At 41.7% G+C, this 19710-nt stretch overlaps 1 protein-coding gene across 7 annotated transcripts in view; it reads left to right on the forward strand.

The window, feature by feature from the left end:
• The window catches only part of Hs6st2 (heparan sulfate 6-O-sulfotransferase 2), a 279059-nt gene extending 265650 nt beyond the window's left edge, over nucleotides 1-13409 (forward strand). For all 7 annotated transcript variants that reach the window (XM_042269012.2, XM_006995340.4, XM_042269013.2 and 4 more), the window contains one exon: nucleotides 10277-13409. In XM_042269012.2, the coding sequence (XP_042124946.1) occupies nucleotides 10277-11168 (892 nt within the window). In that variant the 3' untranslated portion in view covers nucleotides 11169-13409. The remainder of the gene's footprint in view (nucleotides 1-10276) is intronic.
• Nucleotides 13410-19710: the final 6301 nt, after the last annotated feature.

Below are 19710 nucleotides of genomic sequence, written 5' to 3' on the forward strand. Positions count from 1 at the left end.
TTTGGGCTCAGGGCTTATACAGAACTACCAGACGATCAGTATCTGGCTGTGCGCTTTTGAAGGGTGGTTGGCTTGAATCTTTTTGTTGGATATCCTTATCCATATAACAACACCACCAGCAGTAATAGTAACAAACACTGTTTGAGTATTATTTTTTCACCCCCCACCCCCCACCCCCCGCCATCTTTAAAAGTCAAAGGACACTCTAGTCCTTCCTTAGATGTGTAGGTTACCAAATTAGATGTCACTTAGATATTGTTTTTATTCCTTCCTAGTTGAAACCTGAAGCATATCGTGGTTTATAGTGGTTGGACTGGCCAATCAAAAGGCAGAACCATTGGATTTCCAGCTCAAGAAGTTATAGGAAACATCTTCTGATGAGTGAGACACAAACCAGAGTAACCACAGGGAGGTTGTTTAGAAGCTTCCTTGCCTGCTTCTGATGCCAAAGGGTGTGAGAGTTCCTTTCCTTAGCCCCACCTACTCATGTTGGGCTTGGAGGAAGGAAGAGAGCCAACCCCTATCGCTGGCTTCAGATGCCCACCCTCAGGGCATGGCAGGTTGGCATAGAATGTCACATAGGAAGAATAGAAAGACTCAGAACCCCGAGAAATACCATGTGAGCAGGAAAGAGGTCCTGGGAAGGGAATTAGGTAGTCTGAATTTGTTAATCAGTGGCAAACTAGTCAGCATGTGACTTAGAGAAATTATGTCCCTTCATACCTCCTGCAACCCCCTCCCCCCAAGTCTACCTCATGTATACACTAAAGAGGGTTTTCTCTCAAAGTTCCCTCCCTCCTCCAAAACACTTGGAGTATTAATGAACCAAAACTCACAACATAATTTTAGAATGTAAAAATAGAGGTGGCGGGGAAGTGGTGTAAGCTGCAAAGCTCTTCATGATGCCAAGCAACTGAGTGGATTCTGGGTAAAGATTGGTGACCACGGGTCATAAAGCTTGGAATTTTACATCTTGTTAAATAAAACTCAGTTTTCCCACTGTTTGCAAAACCCTTTATATTTATGTACTTTGAAACCTATGGGGCTTTGGGAAAGAGGGGAATTACTACTTTTAAATTAATACCCCCATAACTGATTATATAAAGTACTCCATCTTGAATTTGAATTCAGACATATTAGAAGTCTTTCTTTTCCATAGAGGAAAAAATTGAATAATTTGTCTGTCCCATAAAAGATATCACCAAAACCAGGCTTCTGTTTAGTGAAGGCCATCTGTGCTCTTAGGAGGTTCCCCATCACACACACACACACACACACACACACACACACACACACACACACACACACATACACACACACACACACACACACACACACACACACACACACACACACACACACAGGCCCACAGCTAGTTAACCAGAGGGGGAAATACATTTGTTAAAATGTTACTTTATACCCAGAGAACTAGTCTCTTTGTGGAGGTATCAAGAAGAGCGAAAACCTCTTCATGAAGAGCTGAATACAGCCGTTTGTTACTTAAAGAATGTCTTGAGACACCTGTCACAAGAATATTTGTTGTGAGCCACCACATGGTTGCTGGGAACTGAACTCACCATCTGTAATGGGATCTGATTTCCTCTTCTGGTATGGATGAAAACAAGGCACACATGCATAAAATAAACAAATATTTAAAGAAAGAGAATATTTATTGTTGTCTAAGTGTCATAGAGTATCCTATACCAACTTAGATATCAGGGCACACCTAGGCTGCATTTTAATCATCTTGGACCATCAAAATATATGAGTTCCATCTTTGATTAAAAAAAAAAAACATTGTAACTTGTTTGGTGGGAAGAAGACTTTCGGCCTGTTCCTGGTTGGTTTTCTGTTCTGTAGATGCTCTGCTTGGAACTGATACCCCTTGCTAAGGATCCCTTGAGTGATCATAGTGAGTTTTGGTTATCCTATAGCTCTGTGGCCCCTAAGAATTGGTCCTGTCCCACTTGGCTTCCTGAGTGAACCAAGCCAAATGATAGCCCAGAGAATTAGCTTGAAAGGGGAAAGCAGAGGTTCAGCGTCCACATCATTTGGGACTTCCAGTGTTGGGAAGACAATGAAATGAAGTCATGGGTATCAATGCCCTGTGTAGCTCACTATCTGCAAATGTGATGGCTCACTCTTTTCACTAGATAAAGCTTGACTACTAAGCCACAAGACTGTTGTGGCAAATGTACCAAAACCAGAACATCTGAATGAGCGTCCACCCGCTTCAAAGTAGTCCCCTTGCGAAGCCCCGCTCTTCTTTAATGAGGCTGTTGCCACTGCTGATCACAGCGTTTATGGAACTCCCCTTTGGGGACTGCCAATATATGAACCACACAAGAAAATCAATTCAGACAGCAAGTGCAGGGCTGAAGGGATCTAGTCCCATCAGAGGTGTGCTTGCTTTTAATTCAATTTACTGTACTTTTATTTAGCTGAGGCTTACATATTAATGTTGTTTGAACGGAAAGTCATCCTCCTTGCTTGGACTGTGTTATTCACATGCAGAGAGAAGATCATAGCATTTGCTTCAGACCTTTTTAGCTGAGAATAGAGACCAGTCTTTCAGCATTAATGATCAATCACATGTATACCCCCTACTGTCTGCTGAGTTTACTGAGGACCACCAACCACAATTCTTGTTTTTCTATAATCTTCAATAGTATCACTATTACTCCAAAATTAAGGTAAGGTGTTTAAAGACTGAACTTTCAGGAAAAAAAATCAGAAGTAAACTATAGGTATAATAAAAATTTGCTCCTATTGATTTGGGTTAAGTAACTGTTTCCTTTCTTTGATTAACTTTTATTGATCACTCCTATGACCTTAACTGCTATGAGTTTTCTGGCCTTCTTCCACTGAAAAAATGGCTTTGATATTTATTTCCTCTATGAATTGTATAGAAAAATCTTATGATGGCCTTTTGTGAACCAGTGGTCTCAAAGGAAAGTCAACATTTACAGCTTGTTCCTCAGAACTTTGTTCAGGGAGCGGGTCCCTTCATGGTCCCTGACAGAAATGAGCATCCCCAGAGATTCTCCGATCAGTACCAGCAGGCATTTGGGCTTTCTTTCCATTAGGGCTTCACTTGGTTGGACAGACTTCTGATCACTGACACCACACCTCTAGGCCAGAGATTCTCCAGCTCCAATGTGTAAGGATGCAGCAGAATTCCTAAGAGAACTCACTAAATCACAGGTTCCAGAGCCCTGAGGCCCAAGTTTTGGAGTAGTGGATGATGCAAGAAGCTCCTGGAGGATGATGGTGCTGGTGCTAGATCCTCACATCTGGAACCACTCCTTTAATTTCTTCTCAAAGCTGGAAGACCTTGGGTTTGGTCCCAGAGCTGGAATGAGGAAACAAACCAAACAAAACAAAACAAAAAAACATGTCCAGAATAAGAAGATACAAGTGTGAATGCCCTTGTTTTATCTTGAGAAATGACCTTGGGTCGCCCTGTTCCTCTCAGTGTCTCCACTTCTTAATGCAGAAACAACAGGCACAAAGCACTGCTAGCTATGGGCTTCAGATGAGAAAGTGCCCATTCTCAACAGTCAGACCTGTCTACTTAATTGGAGTTAGTGAGCTCTTTAAAGGTTGCCTGAACGTGCTAGCCTGTGTTCCTGGTTAGGTTGATTCCCAGGGGCTCTCGCTCAGCAACTGTGTGGCTTCTGGGTAAGGTCTTATATCCCTCAGGGCCTTGGCTTCCCCTGCTTCTAAAGTGGAGGGCTTGAATCAGATGGTTTGCTGCTGCAGCTGTTTCTTCTTGTTCGGACAAATCTGAGCCTCTGTGACTTCCAACTCAGGTTCTTATTGCCGAATAAGTCAATAGTAAAACAAGGAGAAAAGCATGCTTCTTGCTCTTTACTCACTTACTTTGTAATGTCCTTGATCTTCCCAGCATCCTTTTAAAGTGGCCTACTGAGGGAGAAGTCAGGTACAGCAGCTGAATATAACTAGATCTCCTTAAAATGCCCCATAACTAGTACAAACTGGTATATCTGTTACTAAATAGTGACATCTAGTGGCTTTTCATTATTATTAAGAATAAGATGCACATTTTCTTGTGGGCTGCTTTGGCTGCTTCAGGATTCAATACTCTTTCATTAATCACTTACTTTATGTCAAACATTATGCTGGGCTCAGAGGAGCTTGTATTGATAAACAATACATGTTCTCTACTCTGTTAGTGCTCAGAGTCCAAAGGGGAAGGCAGAAAAATCACTAGACAATCACACTGTACTGTAGTGATTGTCCCAATCACTACATCCCCGGGCAACCAGGGTAGCTTATTTTGTACAGAAAGGCTCCATGGAGAAAAAAAACCTTTGAATAGAGTGCTGTTTTCTAGGTGATTTATGAAGGACAAATAGATGCTGTTTGAAAGAGTGGGTACACTATATACAAAGGCAAGGGTCTTGTAGAGTCATTGACTGGGATAAACTTGAACAATGAAAAGTATTTTATACCCTTGGAGCATGACAAACAGAACAGAATTTCTCAACCGTTACTGTTTGGAGAATGAATGATTTTTGTTGTTGTTGTTGTTGTAGGGTGCTTGGCCTTGTAGAATGCTTAGTGATATTCTAGATTCAAGCCATTGAAAACCAATACTAACTGCTCCTTCCAGTTGCAGCAACCAAAACATCAATTTTGTCAATTGTCAATATCCCCAAGTTAGGGCAGTGAAGGGTATGCTCATTAGAGATCAGACTGGACAAAAACTAAGCTGGACGCCACATGGGTATGTCTAACACAGGGACCTGGGTTTTTATAATGTTTTTGAGAGAGCGTTATTGAGAGAACTTGCTGTGGAATGACAGGTCAGGTGTATTTCTTCTGGGACTGTGGAAGTAGCAGAGGACTGCTGCAGAGAAGTAGTTTGAGACACTGCTGTAGCAATGATCTAGTAGAGAAGTGATAAGGGCCTGACACGTGGGTAGCAACACAAAGGTTAGATTTGAGAGTCCTGCTACGATTCAGGATCAGCAGACCATGGGGGAATTGTTTAGGTATAAATAATTCCTGAGACAGAAGAGTCAGAGATTACCCCCTGAGTTTCTTGCTTACACAGCTTTTTCCTTGTATCTTATTTTCTCCATGATTTTTTATGAGTGATAGGACACTGTATATGGGAAGCAGGCTCACAGTATGTTGAGCCCAGCAAGACAGAACATATTCATATAAAAGTTAAGTGAAGTGAATTTGTTCATTATAGACTGACAGCAAAGATCAAAAGCAGCCAGGATCCATTGTGAGCTAGTCTTCCAAGGCCTAAGCTTGGAAGAAAGCTACTCAGGGTGCATGGAGTTCAAATGTTCATGCCAGAGCCAGGTGTGGTGGTAGTGCATGCTTGTAATTTGGCTACTGAGGAGGCTGAGGCAGGAGGATCATGAGTTTCAGGCTAGTCTGAACTATATAGTGAGCTCCAGACTAGCTTGAATATCTAGTGAGACCCAGCCTCCAAAAAATTAAGTATTCATACTGCACTTAACCACAGCAAAAGAATCCCAATTTTTATCTTAAAAACAATGTGTGTCACTTACAAAATGTTTGAAATACATTGTGCTTCTAGGACAAAGGAACAAAATCTGGGCAGTTCCTTCCTAATTGCAGATGCTGTGTTCCATAGGAAGGATAGGAGCAAGGCTGGAGCTGTTTCAGGCTGTCCCTTCTTATCTCAGAATATCAAATTCCAAGCACATTCTTCAGTAATCTCAAAAACTACAAGCAAGAAACAAGAGAAGGTTGGGTTAATCCGAGGCCACCTGGAGAGCAGCTGTTCTACAATAGAAGGTGGGCCAGCCTTGGGTTGCCCTGTGCCACTAGAGGCAGAATGGGCATACAGGTGCACTGAAGGATCAGGCATTCCATTAACCCCGGAAACTGATGGAGAGTCATGACTCCAATTTCACAATGTGAAACCTGTTCATTTTAATTAAGTGACACGTTTGGTTGCAAGTCAATACTGTCCAATTATTGCTGAGTGAAACCAACTGTGTATGATTTTCCTGGGGATGAGCTTGCCTTGCTCTTTGAAAATTAAACCAGTCTGTTTCACAGTACCAGTTAGGTTTATATCATTCTGAAGGGAGGTTTCTAGCAAATGCCACAGACCTGCAATATATTATTCTATTTTAATCAGTGCCTGGATGCAGACATGGCCAAGAAGAAGAAAGTGTGCTGAAGGTACTTGGGGGAAATAACCGGAATCCAGATGTATTTTTGACAGGCTTAGGGTTCCTTTAAAAGGATGAAATTGAGCAAAGTCACAAGCAACCTACATCTATCCAGGATGAGCAGACTGGAATTCAAAATTCCTTATCAGTTTCCTGGAGTAGACTGGAATTCAAAATTCCTTATCAGTTTCCTGGGTTAACGGAATGCCTGATCCTTCAGTGCACCTGTATGCCCATAGTGCCTCCAATGGCAGAGGACAGCCCAAGGTTGGCCCACCTTCTATTGTAGGGCCAGCAAGATAGCTCAGGTAAAGGCACTTACTGCCAAGTCTAATAATCTGAGTTTGATTCCTAAAGCCCACATGGTAGAAGGATAGAACCTCCTCCTGAAAATTGTCTCTGATTTCCACACAGGCACCATTGTGTGTGCGTGTGCGCGCGCACACACACACGTAAATGAAAAAGTAGAACAATTTTGTTTGCTGTGTCAGTGGTTTGGCATAGCCTCCCAAAGGGTCATTGTGATAGTGACTGTCCACCTTACTTTTGAGACAGGGTCTCTCACCAAACCCAGAGCTCACTGATTGAGGTACTCTGGCTGGCCACTGACTTCCATGTTTCCACCTGTTTCTGCCTCCACAATCCTGGAATTACAGAACGCACACTGTGCACCTGGCTTTTTCTGTGGATTCTGGGGAGCTGAACTCAGGTCCTCATGCTTGCAAGGCAAGCACTTTACCAACTGACCTTCTTCCCAGACCCCAGTGTATTATGTTTGCTTTCCCACCTCCAGCACACAAGGTAACTCCAGCACTGAAGACCAGTCCATCAGCACATCCTCTTTTCACCATTGAGTATTATTTTCAGCAGCATCAGGTGCTCCCAATTGAGCCCATCTAGGTCCCTGAGACTATTTTCCCTGGAAGAATGAAGCTATTAACATAATCTCCGGTGTTTTGCTACCTGAATCTGTGTTGCTATATATCAAGGGAGTTGCGGGGTGTGTGTGTGTGTGTGTGTGTGTGTGTGTGTGTGTGTGTGTGTGTGTGTGTGTGTGTGTGATAATACTACAGTATGGAAAGTGAGACTGCTCCCATTGTTCACGTCATCATTTCACAAAGGTGACATTTGGTTCAGAGGTACATTGGATTATCTCGTGCATAATTTGAGGGATGTTTAGAGTACTCTCTGTCTCAGTCACTCTTTGTTTCCTCTTTGGTCTTTTCATGTGTGAGTGGTGCTTATAAAACAAGGATTCAGACCCTAATCTTGGTAGTTGACTCTATCTGGTCTGAAAGGATAAGTTTGAGGGAAACAAAGCTACAAACTTGCACTGTGATGCACTTTAAGATTTGCCAGAAGCTGTCACTGTCGACTTAAACCAGCAAAACAAATTAGGGCAGGACGACTGTCAGCTATGCATGAAGGTGACTTCATTATGAAGGCTAACTACCCCCACCTCACTCCCTGCCCAAGAGTCCCCATTACAATGCATGCCTGCAAAAACTGCTTAAAAGGTTAATCCAAAAGAGGGAAGAGGGGGGAATCTGTGGATGGTATGTAAAGTGAATAGAAAATTTTCTTAATAAAAAAAGGGGGAAAGGTTAGTTCAAATGTGTCAGTGGATTAAATAAATTTCTTTTTCTTTCTAACAATCAGGCTAATTGCCACTAAAATCTTGCCTTGTGGTTTGCATAAGTGCTCCATGAATACGTTGTAAATGAACAAAGAAATGACTGAAAAGCAAAACTAGCAGTTGGAGGAGACAGTCCATGGATACAGAGGTTATCTGAACTCCTAAAGGATGCTGAGAAACAGAAACTGATACTCTTCAGTAATGGGTCTCTTCAGAGACACATTTTAGTGTTATCAGCACAGTTAGGTCCTAGAAAAGGTTCAGAGAGATGAATGAAGATACTCAGCCCACTCTTCATTCCTACTCCCAGATTCTGTGCCCGATGATTGTTTATCCCATGAAAATGTATAAGGTAATTTTTTTTAAAAAAAGAACACCTTCCTGTGATATTTATAAGGCGTTTGTGATATGATCAAGAGGTTTTCTGTGATGAGGCATGTCCCCAGCCCTGTCCTTCCTCTTACTTGGAATGGCTCCTTACACAAGCAGTTGAAGGACCACTAGGATTCTGTTTGGAATCCGTCACAAGCACTGTAGCACAAAACTGGTGGCACAACAGTTACAGAAACACAAGCCAGACAGAGTCTGGGTTCTAGAAAACAGTCGCAGCGGAGATACAAATGAGTAATTATAATTCGGTATGAAAAGGATTTTAGACTAAGGATGGAAGTGCTATGGTAACAGGGCAAGAAGTAATGCCAGCATAGGCAGCAGGGTAGTTGGTTTTCTATGGACAGATGGGACTTGAATTGGACTTGAAGGGTGAATATCATCTTCTAGTCAAAGAAGAAGGATTGTGCCAGACAGATGAAGCCCCACACATGCCACATGACAGAAACACAAAGGCTAGAACCTGAGAACCCCTGAGATGCCAGAAGGCCCTGAGACTGAGTTGAGAGAAACCTTTCCTTGTTGAACGCTGAATGGGCCAGGTAGTTGAGAAGATCTTCTCTGATTCCCTCTCAGAGAACATTCACCACTCCTTCAGATGGGAATGACAAAGTCAGAAAAGTTGTAAGCTATTCCCTGAGTTTCCTTTAAGAAATATGAATACTCAGTATTTATTGCTGTTTTCCTACCACAAATACATCTTTCCAATAACCTTATTCCTCACCTACTGTATGTGAATTACAATTCATGTGTCACAAAAAAGCACAATTGTGGGGAAATTTCTCTCTGATTATGCTTAACCACATAGACTTCGGTGTATCTGGGTTTGTGGGCCACGAGTGTATATGTACTATGTCTGTATTGGAGTGTGTCAGCCAGTGAGTTTAAATGTCTACTAGTCTGCTGTCCACGAGTGTATATGTACTATGTATGTATTGGAGTGTGGTAGCCAGTGTGTTTAAATGTCTACTAGTCTGCTGTCCACGAGTGTATATGTACTATGTATGTATTGGAGTGTGGTAGCCAGTGTGTTTAAATGTCTACTAGTCTGCTGTCCACGAGTGTATATGTACTATGTATGTATTGGAGTGTGGTAGCCAGTGTGTTTAAATGTCTACTAGTCTGCTGTCCACGAGTGTATATGTACTATGTATGTATTGGCGTGTGTCAGCCAGTGAGTTTAAATGTCTACTAGTCTGCTGTCTACGAGTGTATATGTACTATGTATGTATTGGAGTGTGTCAGCCAGTGTGTTTAAATGTCTACTAGTCTGCTGTCCATGAGTGTATATGTACTATGTATGTATTGGAGTGTGTCAGCCAGTGAGTTTAAATGTCTACTAGTCTGCTGTTGGTGCAGAGAACTTCATCTATTTGCAACTCAAAGGGAAAGATAGGCATCCAGCAATTATATTTGTTATATTTCCCAGCTGTTATATTTGTTTGTCTATCCAGTGAATAAAGAAAAAGGATATTTTGGAACTGACAGAGATAACTTTCCTGTCCTGGGAATGGTACTATGTGAGCAAAGGTAGATGCTTGCATATATGCCATTGGCAGCTACATGCCTACTTTAGTCTGTGACTAACTACTGTGTTTATTTCTGGAGGCCCTGGGATGCTCTGCCTGTCTCTACACTCCATTTCTGTAACGTACGAGCCATGATATTCTGGCAATAGCCAGAATGGAGAGTATCATGTCAAATAGTTTTGATGTGGTTTTCTTTTTCTATAACACTCCCATATTAGACCAGGTTATTAGAAAAATGCTTGTGTTTCATTCACAGGAAACATTAGAATTTAGCTCCCTTGTCAACTCCATTTCACTTCCATAAGTCATTTGCTTCAATTGAGTCTCCATTTTGTGATTGGTTAAATTGGTTTTAGAGTATAAAATAAAATGGTTGCATACTGGGCCAATAGCATCATTGGGAAGAGAACAAAGAAGGGCAAAACACAATGAGGTTGTTTTCTAGAGTCTAACTTTTTTTTATGCCTGCTGTAGATACAGTGTCAGGAAATTGGATAAATGAATGACTCTTGGTCTTTATGCTTTTTTGTCCATAGGAACTTCCACTATATCACCATCCTCCGAGACCCAGTTTCCCGGTACTTGAGCGAATGGAGACATGTCCAGAGAGGGGCGACATGGAAAGCATCCCTGCACGTCTGTGATGGGAGGCCCCCAACCTCTGAAGAACTGCCCAGCTGCTACACCGGTGACGACTGGTCTGGCTGCCCTCTCAAAGAGTTCATGGACTGCCCCTACAATCTGGCCAACAACCGCCAAGTGCGCATGCTCTCTGACCTGACTCTAGTGGGCTGCTACAACCTCTCTGTCATGCCAGAAAAGCAAAGAAACAAGGTCCTTCTGGAAAGTGCCAAGTCCAATCTGAAGCACATGGCATTCTTTGGCCTCACCGAGTTTCAGCGCAAGACCCAGTACCTGTTTGAGAAGACCTTCAACATGAACTTTATTTCGCCGTTTACCCAATACAATACCACTAGGGCCTCTAGCGTAGAGATCAATGAGGAAATCCAAAAGCGTATTGAGGGATTGAATTTTCTGGATATGGAGTTGTACAGCTATGCGAAAGACCTCTTTCTGCAAAGGTATCAGTTCATGAGGCAGAAGGAGCATCAGGATGCCAGGCGGAAGCGTCAGGAGCAACGCAAATTTCTGAAGGGAAGGTTCCTTCAGACCCATTTCCAGAGTCAGAGTCCGAGTCAGGGCCAGAACCAGAGTCCAGGTCAGAATCTGAGTCAGAATCCAAATCCCAACCCAAATCAGAACCTGACTCAGAATCTGAGTCAGAATCTGACTCAGAGTTCCAATCCCAATTTGGTCCAGAAGGAGAACCGGGGAGGTCAGAAGCAGGGCTCAGGCCAGGAGCAAAGTGATGGCAGCACCAGCAATGGTACCAATGACTACATAGGCAGCGTAGAGACATGGCGCTAACTGGCTCTGAAAGGTTTGTGCACACTGCTTCCCAAAGCACCACCAAAAAGATGGCATGTATCTTACAAGATGGAAATGTCCAAACACATCCTGCTTCCTTCATTTTGGAAGTTCAAAAAAAGTGTAGATGTTGCCTTTACAGTTGCCTTTTGATTCAGTGTTACACTGTGTGTGGCTAAAACAGATCTCAGTGTGTAATTAAATTGTCTTTTTTGGGATGAACTATTTCTGCAATCCAAGAGCCAAACCAGACGCACCAGAAATTGCAGTTTAGATATTTTAAGAAGTTCTTAAATTAGGTATGGGGACACAAAGAAAACACGAAATGTGGCCATTTAAACTTATGGCTAAGAAACAGATTTTAAATGATTCCAGATACTCTGTTAAAACCCAATCTTGAAAGCAATCCCCCACCTCCACCACCACCCCCAACCCCCTGCCCGCCTGCCAGAGGGAAGCCTAAGTAAAACCATGAACAGACTAAAAGACACTCAAAACCTTTCATTTCCTTCTTGTTTTAACAAGGAGTCTATTTAAACAGAAAAACAACTGATGATAAATTTTGCCAAACTGTGGAAAGTAAACAATTTCTCACTTAAATGTAGGTGGGTTTATGTAAAAATATGGCTTTTCAAATAGATCAGGATTCATGTCTTGTAATTTAACAGATGTTTAAAATTTAAAATTTTTCTACCTTCTGCTGATTAAAAGGTTTTAAACAGGGTATATCTCATATTAACAAAGCATTTTTTTTCCAAATGGAATACCAGTGGAAAGATCCAGTTTCCAGATGGTTTCAGGGCACTGTAATTTCAACAATTTCAATCTTTTTGGCGCTGCTTCTCATTCACTTTAAGGCTTTTCCGAGTTGTGCTCATTCCAAATGAATCCATGTATAGAATTTTTCTTCATAATCTAAATGGTGTGTTGATGAATCTCTTGTGGTATTTAATCCTGGATAAAAGTCAGGACTTTCTATAGAATTGTCTTGTCAGTGTCCATGTAGTAAGGTCCTTAAGAAGAAACTCTCAAACAGGATAATGTGTCTCTAAATATTGCTGAACTTACTATTCTTGATCTGATTGAATTGAACCTGAATGTGAACTGTTCATTGTTTTGTTTATTGTAATGTTTCCAGTTTGGCTGGCTATTTCTGGCCCATGGTTCTTCTTGTGTTGAAAGATTTGTACACGATAACAAGAGCAAAACATTTTCTCAAAGACAATGGTACTAAGCATTAAGATAGGCAGAGGTACTCAGTAACACCAAAAGATGCCCCTTGATACTTGGGGTTAACACTTTTACCAGTTTTTTGTTTATGAAAGATCAAAAGTGAAGAATGTTCTGCAGTGAAGCTAAGTTTCCTGGACATACAAGTTGAGAATAGTTTGGTAGTGTAAGTCTGTATAATTGTACATTGATGGTATCAATTGCAAATTGAACAAAGGAAGAATTATGTACCCACTGTGTTATTAAACATCATACTGCTTGGCAGTTTCCACTTCATGGTTGTTGCTACTCTCCTATAAGAACTTACATTAATCTCTTGGCTTTCAATCAAACACGGTGACTAGAAGTGTCATTTGTTTTCAAGAGGGACATGCTCAAAGGTGGGATCATAAAGTCATATCTAGCACAGTCTGCCCAAGTGCATAACCTGATTTCATCTGTAATAATATGGCCACAAGTTGGAAAGAAGTTGAGTGTCTGGGTCTAAGGGAATTTTCTTGATTCTGAGCTCTGTAACAATATTTACAGCTTTTGTTTTGTGGTATTGCAGTGTGAAGAATTATGATACCTTAAAAAAACTGGAAGGAATTTTTAAAAGCACATCTTAAAGTCAAAGTGTTTTAGAATAAACCTATTTGGTGGACATTGTGTTCTTAACATATTCTGTAGATCACTATGGTATTTCAGTTTCTTTAGTTTTAATTGAAAATGTTTGCTCTTAAAAGTGACAGTGTTGGAAAGCAGGACAAAGTCTGAGCCAGTGGAAAAGCTCATTACAGAAAAAAATATGTGTTATTGCTGTGGTGTGCATGGTTTGCAGAGATTAAGTGCATTTTCTCTGTCTCTACTGATTACTGTATATAGAGAATGTTATAAATATACATTTTTGTCATCATCATGTAAATCCCACGATTTCAAACTGTAAACATCTGTTCAGTGGTGTAGCTTTACAAACCGTTCACTGATTTTGTGTAATTTAACAATAGATGTGAAATAAAGTTTCAATTGCAAGCTTTGAGTAATTTCATGATTTCAAGGTTTACAGCCACTAGACACTGTGACATCATAAACAAACTAGAACTGGAATCTTTTCTAAGACAGTGCTTTTCTTTACACTTGACAGCAAAGTATGAAAACGAGATGGTCCATTCTAATCCTTCATGCCAAAATGGCCTTAATTTAGGATGCTTCCTCCTTGGAGGCCATGATTTGAGTAAAACAAGATTGTCCGTGAAATACAAGGTTTGCCATGCAAATGAAATACACCCGTGTTTTAATTTAAAGGTTATTATAGTAGGTGCTTTCATATGTAGTAGGATGCAAAAAGGAGAAATACTCTAAACTACTTACCTCTTTCTTTTATCCACAAGAAAAAAGTTAAAGGTAAGTATTAACATTTTAGCTTTGACCACAATTTGCTCTAATTATATTCGGCATACACATTTCCCCCCAAATCTTTGGGGTTAGGACTATGGGTAGGGATAATTTGTGCTATCTCTTTCTCAAAGAGAATTTAAATATCCATTCCAAGGGACTAGAGGGACTGTAGAAGAAATCTACAGGTTCGGGTGGCTGTTAGTATCCTCTGCTTATAAACTGTTCTTGTGAGGTTTTTCATACTCCCTGTTGAGCAGTAATCAGGAGACCAGACCGGAACATAGCTCAGTTGTAGAACGCTTAACATACATAATTCCCTGTTCTCCAACCCTAGCACCACAGAAAAAATGGTTAACTAAAGGTGTCCATTATATGAAAGCCCCATGCTTCCTGGGAATGGGGGAGTCTGAAGGCCTAAAATATAAACTACTTAGTGTATTAGTTACTTTTTTATTGCTATGATTAAAGAAAAAACCCAAAGCTTTTAGAAGGAAGAGTTTGGTCTGACTTACACTTCCAGAGGGCTGAGTCCATCATGGTGGGGAGGTATGACAGCACACAGCTGGCATGATAGCCAGAGCCGGAAGCTGAGAGCACATCTTCAAAGGCATGCCAGAAGCAGAGGGAGCAAACTAGAGATGGTGAGGAGGCTTTTCATCTCAAAGCTTTCCTCCAATGACATACTTCCTCCAGCAAGGCCACACCACCTATACCTGCCCCAAATAATGCCACCAACTCGAGACCAAGGGCTCAAATACGTGAATCTATGGAAGACATTTGTCTTGAAACCACAACACTTAGTAAATAAAGGTTAGCTCCATTTTTCGCTTGAGAGGTATGGGAGCCGGGCGGTGGTGGTGCACGCCTTTAATCCCAGCACTCGGGAGGCAGAGCCAGGCAGATCTCTGTGAGTTCGAGGCCAGTCTGGGCTACCAAGTGAGCTCCAGGAAAGGCGCAAAGCTACACAGAGAAACCCTGTCTCGAAAAACCAAAAAAAAAAAAAAAAAAAAAAGAGAGAGGTATGGGTACCATTGAAGAGCAGGGTATACTCACTGAAGTAGGAAACAGGCAGGTTTCCTGTACTGTATATAGCTCCAACTTACCAAGGAAATGGTGCCCTGAGTAAATGGGCTATTTGAGCCTGGAGGAGAGCTGAAATGCAGAAATGACTGATTGCCCTAGTTCCCCAAGGCTTGAGTTCCTCCCGTGTATTACTTTCCCCAAGACTGTGACCTTAAAAGTACAATGTAAAGGAGAGAGGGCATTCTTTTCATTCGTGGTTTGAGGGTACAGTCCATCATGCCGGCAGGGCTGTGAGGTTACTGGCTTACATCTCCACAACCAGGAAATGGAGATGGGACACAAACCAGGGGTCAGGCTATATATAAACCTCAAGGTCCACCAGGACAGCTACTCACTTCCTCAGCAGGACCACTCCCCTAAAATATCCCACAGTATCCAAAAACAACACCAGGAGCCAGAGACCAAGCGGCCTAGCATCTGAGTCTGGGGAAGGCTTCACATTCAAACTGTCACACCTTCAGAGTTATAACAAAATAGAACTGGGGTGGAGTTGAGGAGAATGACTTCCTTTCATGGGGGTGAAAATAAGGCATAAGCACAGCACCACACTGTAGTTGAAGTTTTCTCCGGTCCTGCCCAGCCCCACAGACCCTGCAACCACTTATAAAGTAATCACTCAGAAGCTTATATTAATTAAAACTGCTGGGCCATTAGCTCATGCCTACCACTGACTAGCTCTTAAACTCAGCCCATTTCTGTTAATCTATATGTTGCCACGTGTTCTGTGGCTTTACCTGTGTGCCATTATATGCTGCTCCATGGAAGGCGGGTTGGTGTCTGCCCACTCAGCCTTCCTTTTCCCAGAATTCCCCTTGTCTGCTTACCGCACCTATACTTCCTGCCTGTCTACTGGACAATCAACATTGTACTAAACCAGTGTACAAAAGCATTTCTCACAGCACATTTTTGGAACAAGAGAACTATGGGATACTCATCGCTGCCAATGTGCATAGAATCCACTGCTTTCTGGCATTGTAATGACATGGCTCCTGACACTAATATGTCAAGAAGGGACAGCATAGTGCAGCAGTGAAGCAGGACTTTCCTCCCTCTTCTCCTCACTGGGGGTTGAGTAAACAAAGACTGGGTACTTACAGAGAATACTAACAAAAACCAACGATATGCTGACTTTCAACTTTACCACCAGGGACTTGGATTTCTGATTGTTTACAGGGGATGGAGGGAGGAAGTATCTTGACATTTCTCAAGGAATTTGACTTGAGACACAAACATGGCAGCATGCAGCCCTCAGGTTTTCACAGATGCTCAATGTACCGAGAACTTGAGAAATTAAAGTGTTATTGGAATGTAGCACAGCCATTTTTTGTTTTCTCTGGCTGCTTCTAATCTACAGGAGCAGGAGTCATTAAAATGGAACTCTGGAGCCTGAAATGTCTGTTTCCTTTCCCTGTGGACAAGAAGTTGCCTGACCCTAGAGCTATAGAGCAAGTCCCAATTCCCTATGTATTGGAAACTTCGAGTTTCCCAGAGTCTAAGAGAATAGAAGTGTGACTCAGATGTCGTGCTTACTAAGTACACCACACCACAAGCTGGAGTGCCTCCTTAGGCACAAGAGTTGGGAGAAGCTGAGCTTCACTCTCACAACTGAAGTTACTGGAGACAAGTACTGTGTCAATGAGTATAAATAAAAACTGAAGTCTTCAGTTGTGTCAGATGTTTGCAACATGTTCACCAGTTCTGAGAGGGGGAGGGGATTAATTTGAACATGTGCTTGTGAGAATTAAACAGTATGTAAGTATGCAAAGTAAGCATAGTGAACTCACCACTCGTCCAAAGGAACTGCAGTCCTCTTGGTCCTAATCACACTGAAATCTTTCTTTCCCATCTCTTCTACTCGCTTCTCCCCTCTCCTCCGTCATCTTCTCTTCTCCCCTCCCCTGCCCTCTTCCTTTTTTTTCCTCTCTTCTCCTCTTCTCTTGCCTGCACACTCATAAACAATATTTACACTATGATGGAGATTAGTTTCTCCTCACTCTTATTTTATTGCCCTGTCTTGACTCTCACCTGTGTCTCATGGGTTTCCTTCCCAGCTGCGACTATAGTGGATGGTTCCCCCTCAGCCTGCACATTGACTGCTGCAGATGTGATAGGTTGAGGACAAAGGTTTCAGCCACCTACTGTCTGGGTTTGGTCCCATTCTCTCCCCCCCAAATGCCAACCCTAATATCTGAGAAAGTCATTAACATCTTCACGTTTCTGTTTTCTTCTCTACCGATGGAGAAGCAATAGGTAACACTTCAGAAACTCCTCCTGTGGGTTGGAGTAACTGTCTACAGCACATTTATGATAGTGACAGAGGTGCAGAGAGCCTTGTGTATGCTTGTCAATACAGTTTCACTGCTTGTAGCATAAAGGCTAAGTGTCTGCCAAATTCCCGTCTTCTGCAATCAAGATTTGAAAACACTGGGCTGTAAGGTAGCCTGGCAGTATAGCTCTTACCTAGAATGTCCAAGGGCCTGAATTCTGTCCTCAGCTCTGGGATGAGACCATGTCCTATTGTGACTAATTTAAGAACCGCTCTCTTGCTGGACATGGCGGCTTATGCCTGTTATCTCAGCACTTGGGAGGCAGAGACATAAGGATTGTTAAAAGTTCAAAGCCAACCTGTGTAATATTGTAGATGAACAGTCTTATTAAATAAGAAACACAGGGCCAATTGCAGAGTGAAAAGCCCAAGAGGTCAGAGCAGTAGCTGAGAGCTGAGCTTACCCTTCGCTGCCACTGCTGTCATTCCTTTCAGCAAGAGCACTACTTCCTGTGTATCTGTCTTTTATAGACTTTCTGTTCTGCCTTATCATTGGTTGTAAACCCAACCACATGGCCTCCTTGTCACTGCCCATCTATACAGACCTCCAGGTCTTTTATGGTTGGTATTGAGATTAAAGGTGTGTGTCTCCATGCTGGTGGTGTCCTTGAACACACAGAGATCTGCCTAGCTCTGCCTCCCAAGTGCTGGGATTAAAGGTGTGCACCACTACTGCCCAGCTTCTGCTATGGCTTGCTATTAGCTCTGACCCCCAGGCAACTTTATTTATTAACATACAAATAAAATCACATTTTAGTACAAATAAAATATCACCATATAATATAGTGAGTTACAGGTCATCCTAGGCTAGAAAGTGAGACATGTTACCCAAAAGAATAAGAATATACTCATCTTAAGTAATAATATGTTCTATATACTCATCTTATATAATCATATGCTCAAAATGTTTTTAAGAATGACATCTAAGCTTTGAATGTAGCCAATGACACAAAACATTCTGAAAGACTTAACCCACTAAATGCCAAGTGAATCACCATTTCTCCAACAATAAAAATGAATTCTCTGATAACCCTAGTTAATTTGGGATCTACTTTGTCACACTTTTGCAAGGACAACTTATGATTTCATTCCTTCCCACCTGTGTCTCCACTCAGCATTTTCAGATGTCAGGCTTATCTGCCTGATATCTGCAAGGCTCCAAAGTTCTTGCTGACTGTAACAGGTCTGGCCTGCTTCCTGGAATTCCCAGACTTCAAGTCTTTATTTTGGGTGAAATGTATAAAATCAGAAATGGTGGTAGTGCATGCCTACAATCCCAGCACTCAAAAGGTAGAGGCAGGAAGATCAGTAGTTCAAGGCCATCCTCTGCTACATAGAGATTTTTGAGGCCAACCTGGGCTATTTGTGAAACTTTCTCAGAAAACATGTTAATGTAGTACCTAAGAGGGAGGAGACAGAATACCCCATTAACAGTATATGTTAGTTAATCAGGTTGGTAGTTACAGTGGACTCTCAGCAAAAGTGACACAAGCCTTTAAATTCAAGTACCTCACTTCACTTAAAAAATAAAAGCCAGGCACTGGTGGCGCATGCTTTTAATCCCAGCATTGGAGAGGCAGGCTGATCTTAGAGTTTGAGGCCAGTCTGGTCTATAGAGCAAGTTCCAGGACAGCCAGGGCTACACAGAGAAACCAACCTTGTCTCCAAAAACCACAAAACAAAACAAAAAACCCGACATTTGCTTCTATCTCATTTGCATTTTTACATTTCAGTCTTGTTACTTTAAGGATAGCATAAGGTTTAATAATCTTCAAGTTTCCTTGTCTATTCTTATTATGTTTTATACTTATTACTTATTGAGCTTTATACTTATTGAAGTCTTATTACTTCACTAATCTTGGTAAACATTAATGATGCCTATCAGGATATAGGAAAAGTTTTTGTGACTTAACCATGCTCTAAAGCAGTGGTTCCCAACCTTCTTAATGCTGTGACCCTTTAATCCAATTCCTCAGATTGTGGTGACCCCCCCCCCCAAACCACAAAATTATTTCGTTGCTACTTCATAACTGTAATTCTGCTACTGTTATAAATTGTTATGTAAATATCTGATATGCAGGATATATACCCTATCTAAATGGCTTTATTCCTTGCCCCGAGTATAGACCTTCCAAAATGAATTTGAATGGGAGTTTACCAGGTATCACTGTCTCAAATAATCTATGGGGAAGAAAACTTCAGTAGGCTGATTATCATCTTAATAGAGCTTTAGCAAACACTCACACTTTGGTCAGTAAGAAACAAGTGCCAATCATTTGGAGCAACAAGTGGAGTAGATAACAGTTTCCTTCCTGCTCAGATTGAGTCAGTACAAAGCAAAGGAAGCCTGCCTAGGATACCATAGTTTGAGGGGCTGGGACATCCAGTGCGCATGGAAACAACTGGAATTTTGATCATCATTTCAACTTTGAGTCCCATAGTTTGGGCTCCACATCACAGTCGTTGTGCAGGCCATCCACAAGCTCTAGGAGCAATGTCATCCTGGTTACGAAATTTAAAAAAAAT

The sequence above is a fragment of the Peromyscus maniculatus genome, chromosome X, assembly GCF_049852395.1.
Source record: "Peromyscus maniculatus bairdii isolate BWxNUB_F1_BW_parent chromosome X, HU_Pman_BW_mat_3.1, whole genome shotgun sequence".
NCBI lineage: Eukaryota > Metazoa > Chordata > Mammalia > Rodentia > Cricetidae > Peromyscus > Peromyscus maniculatus.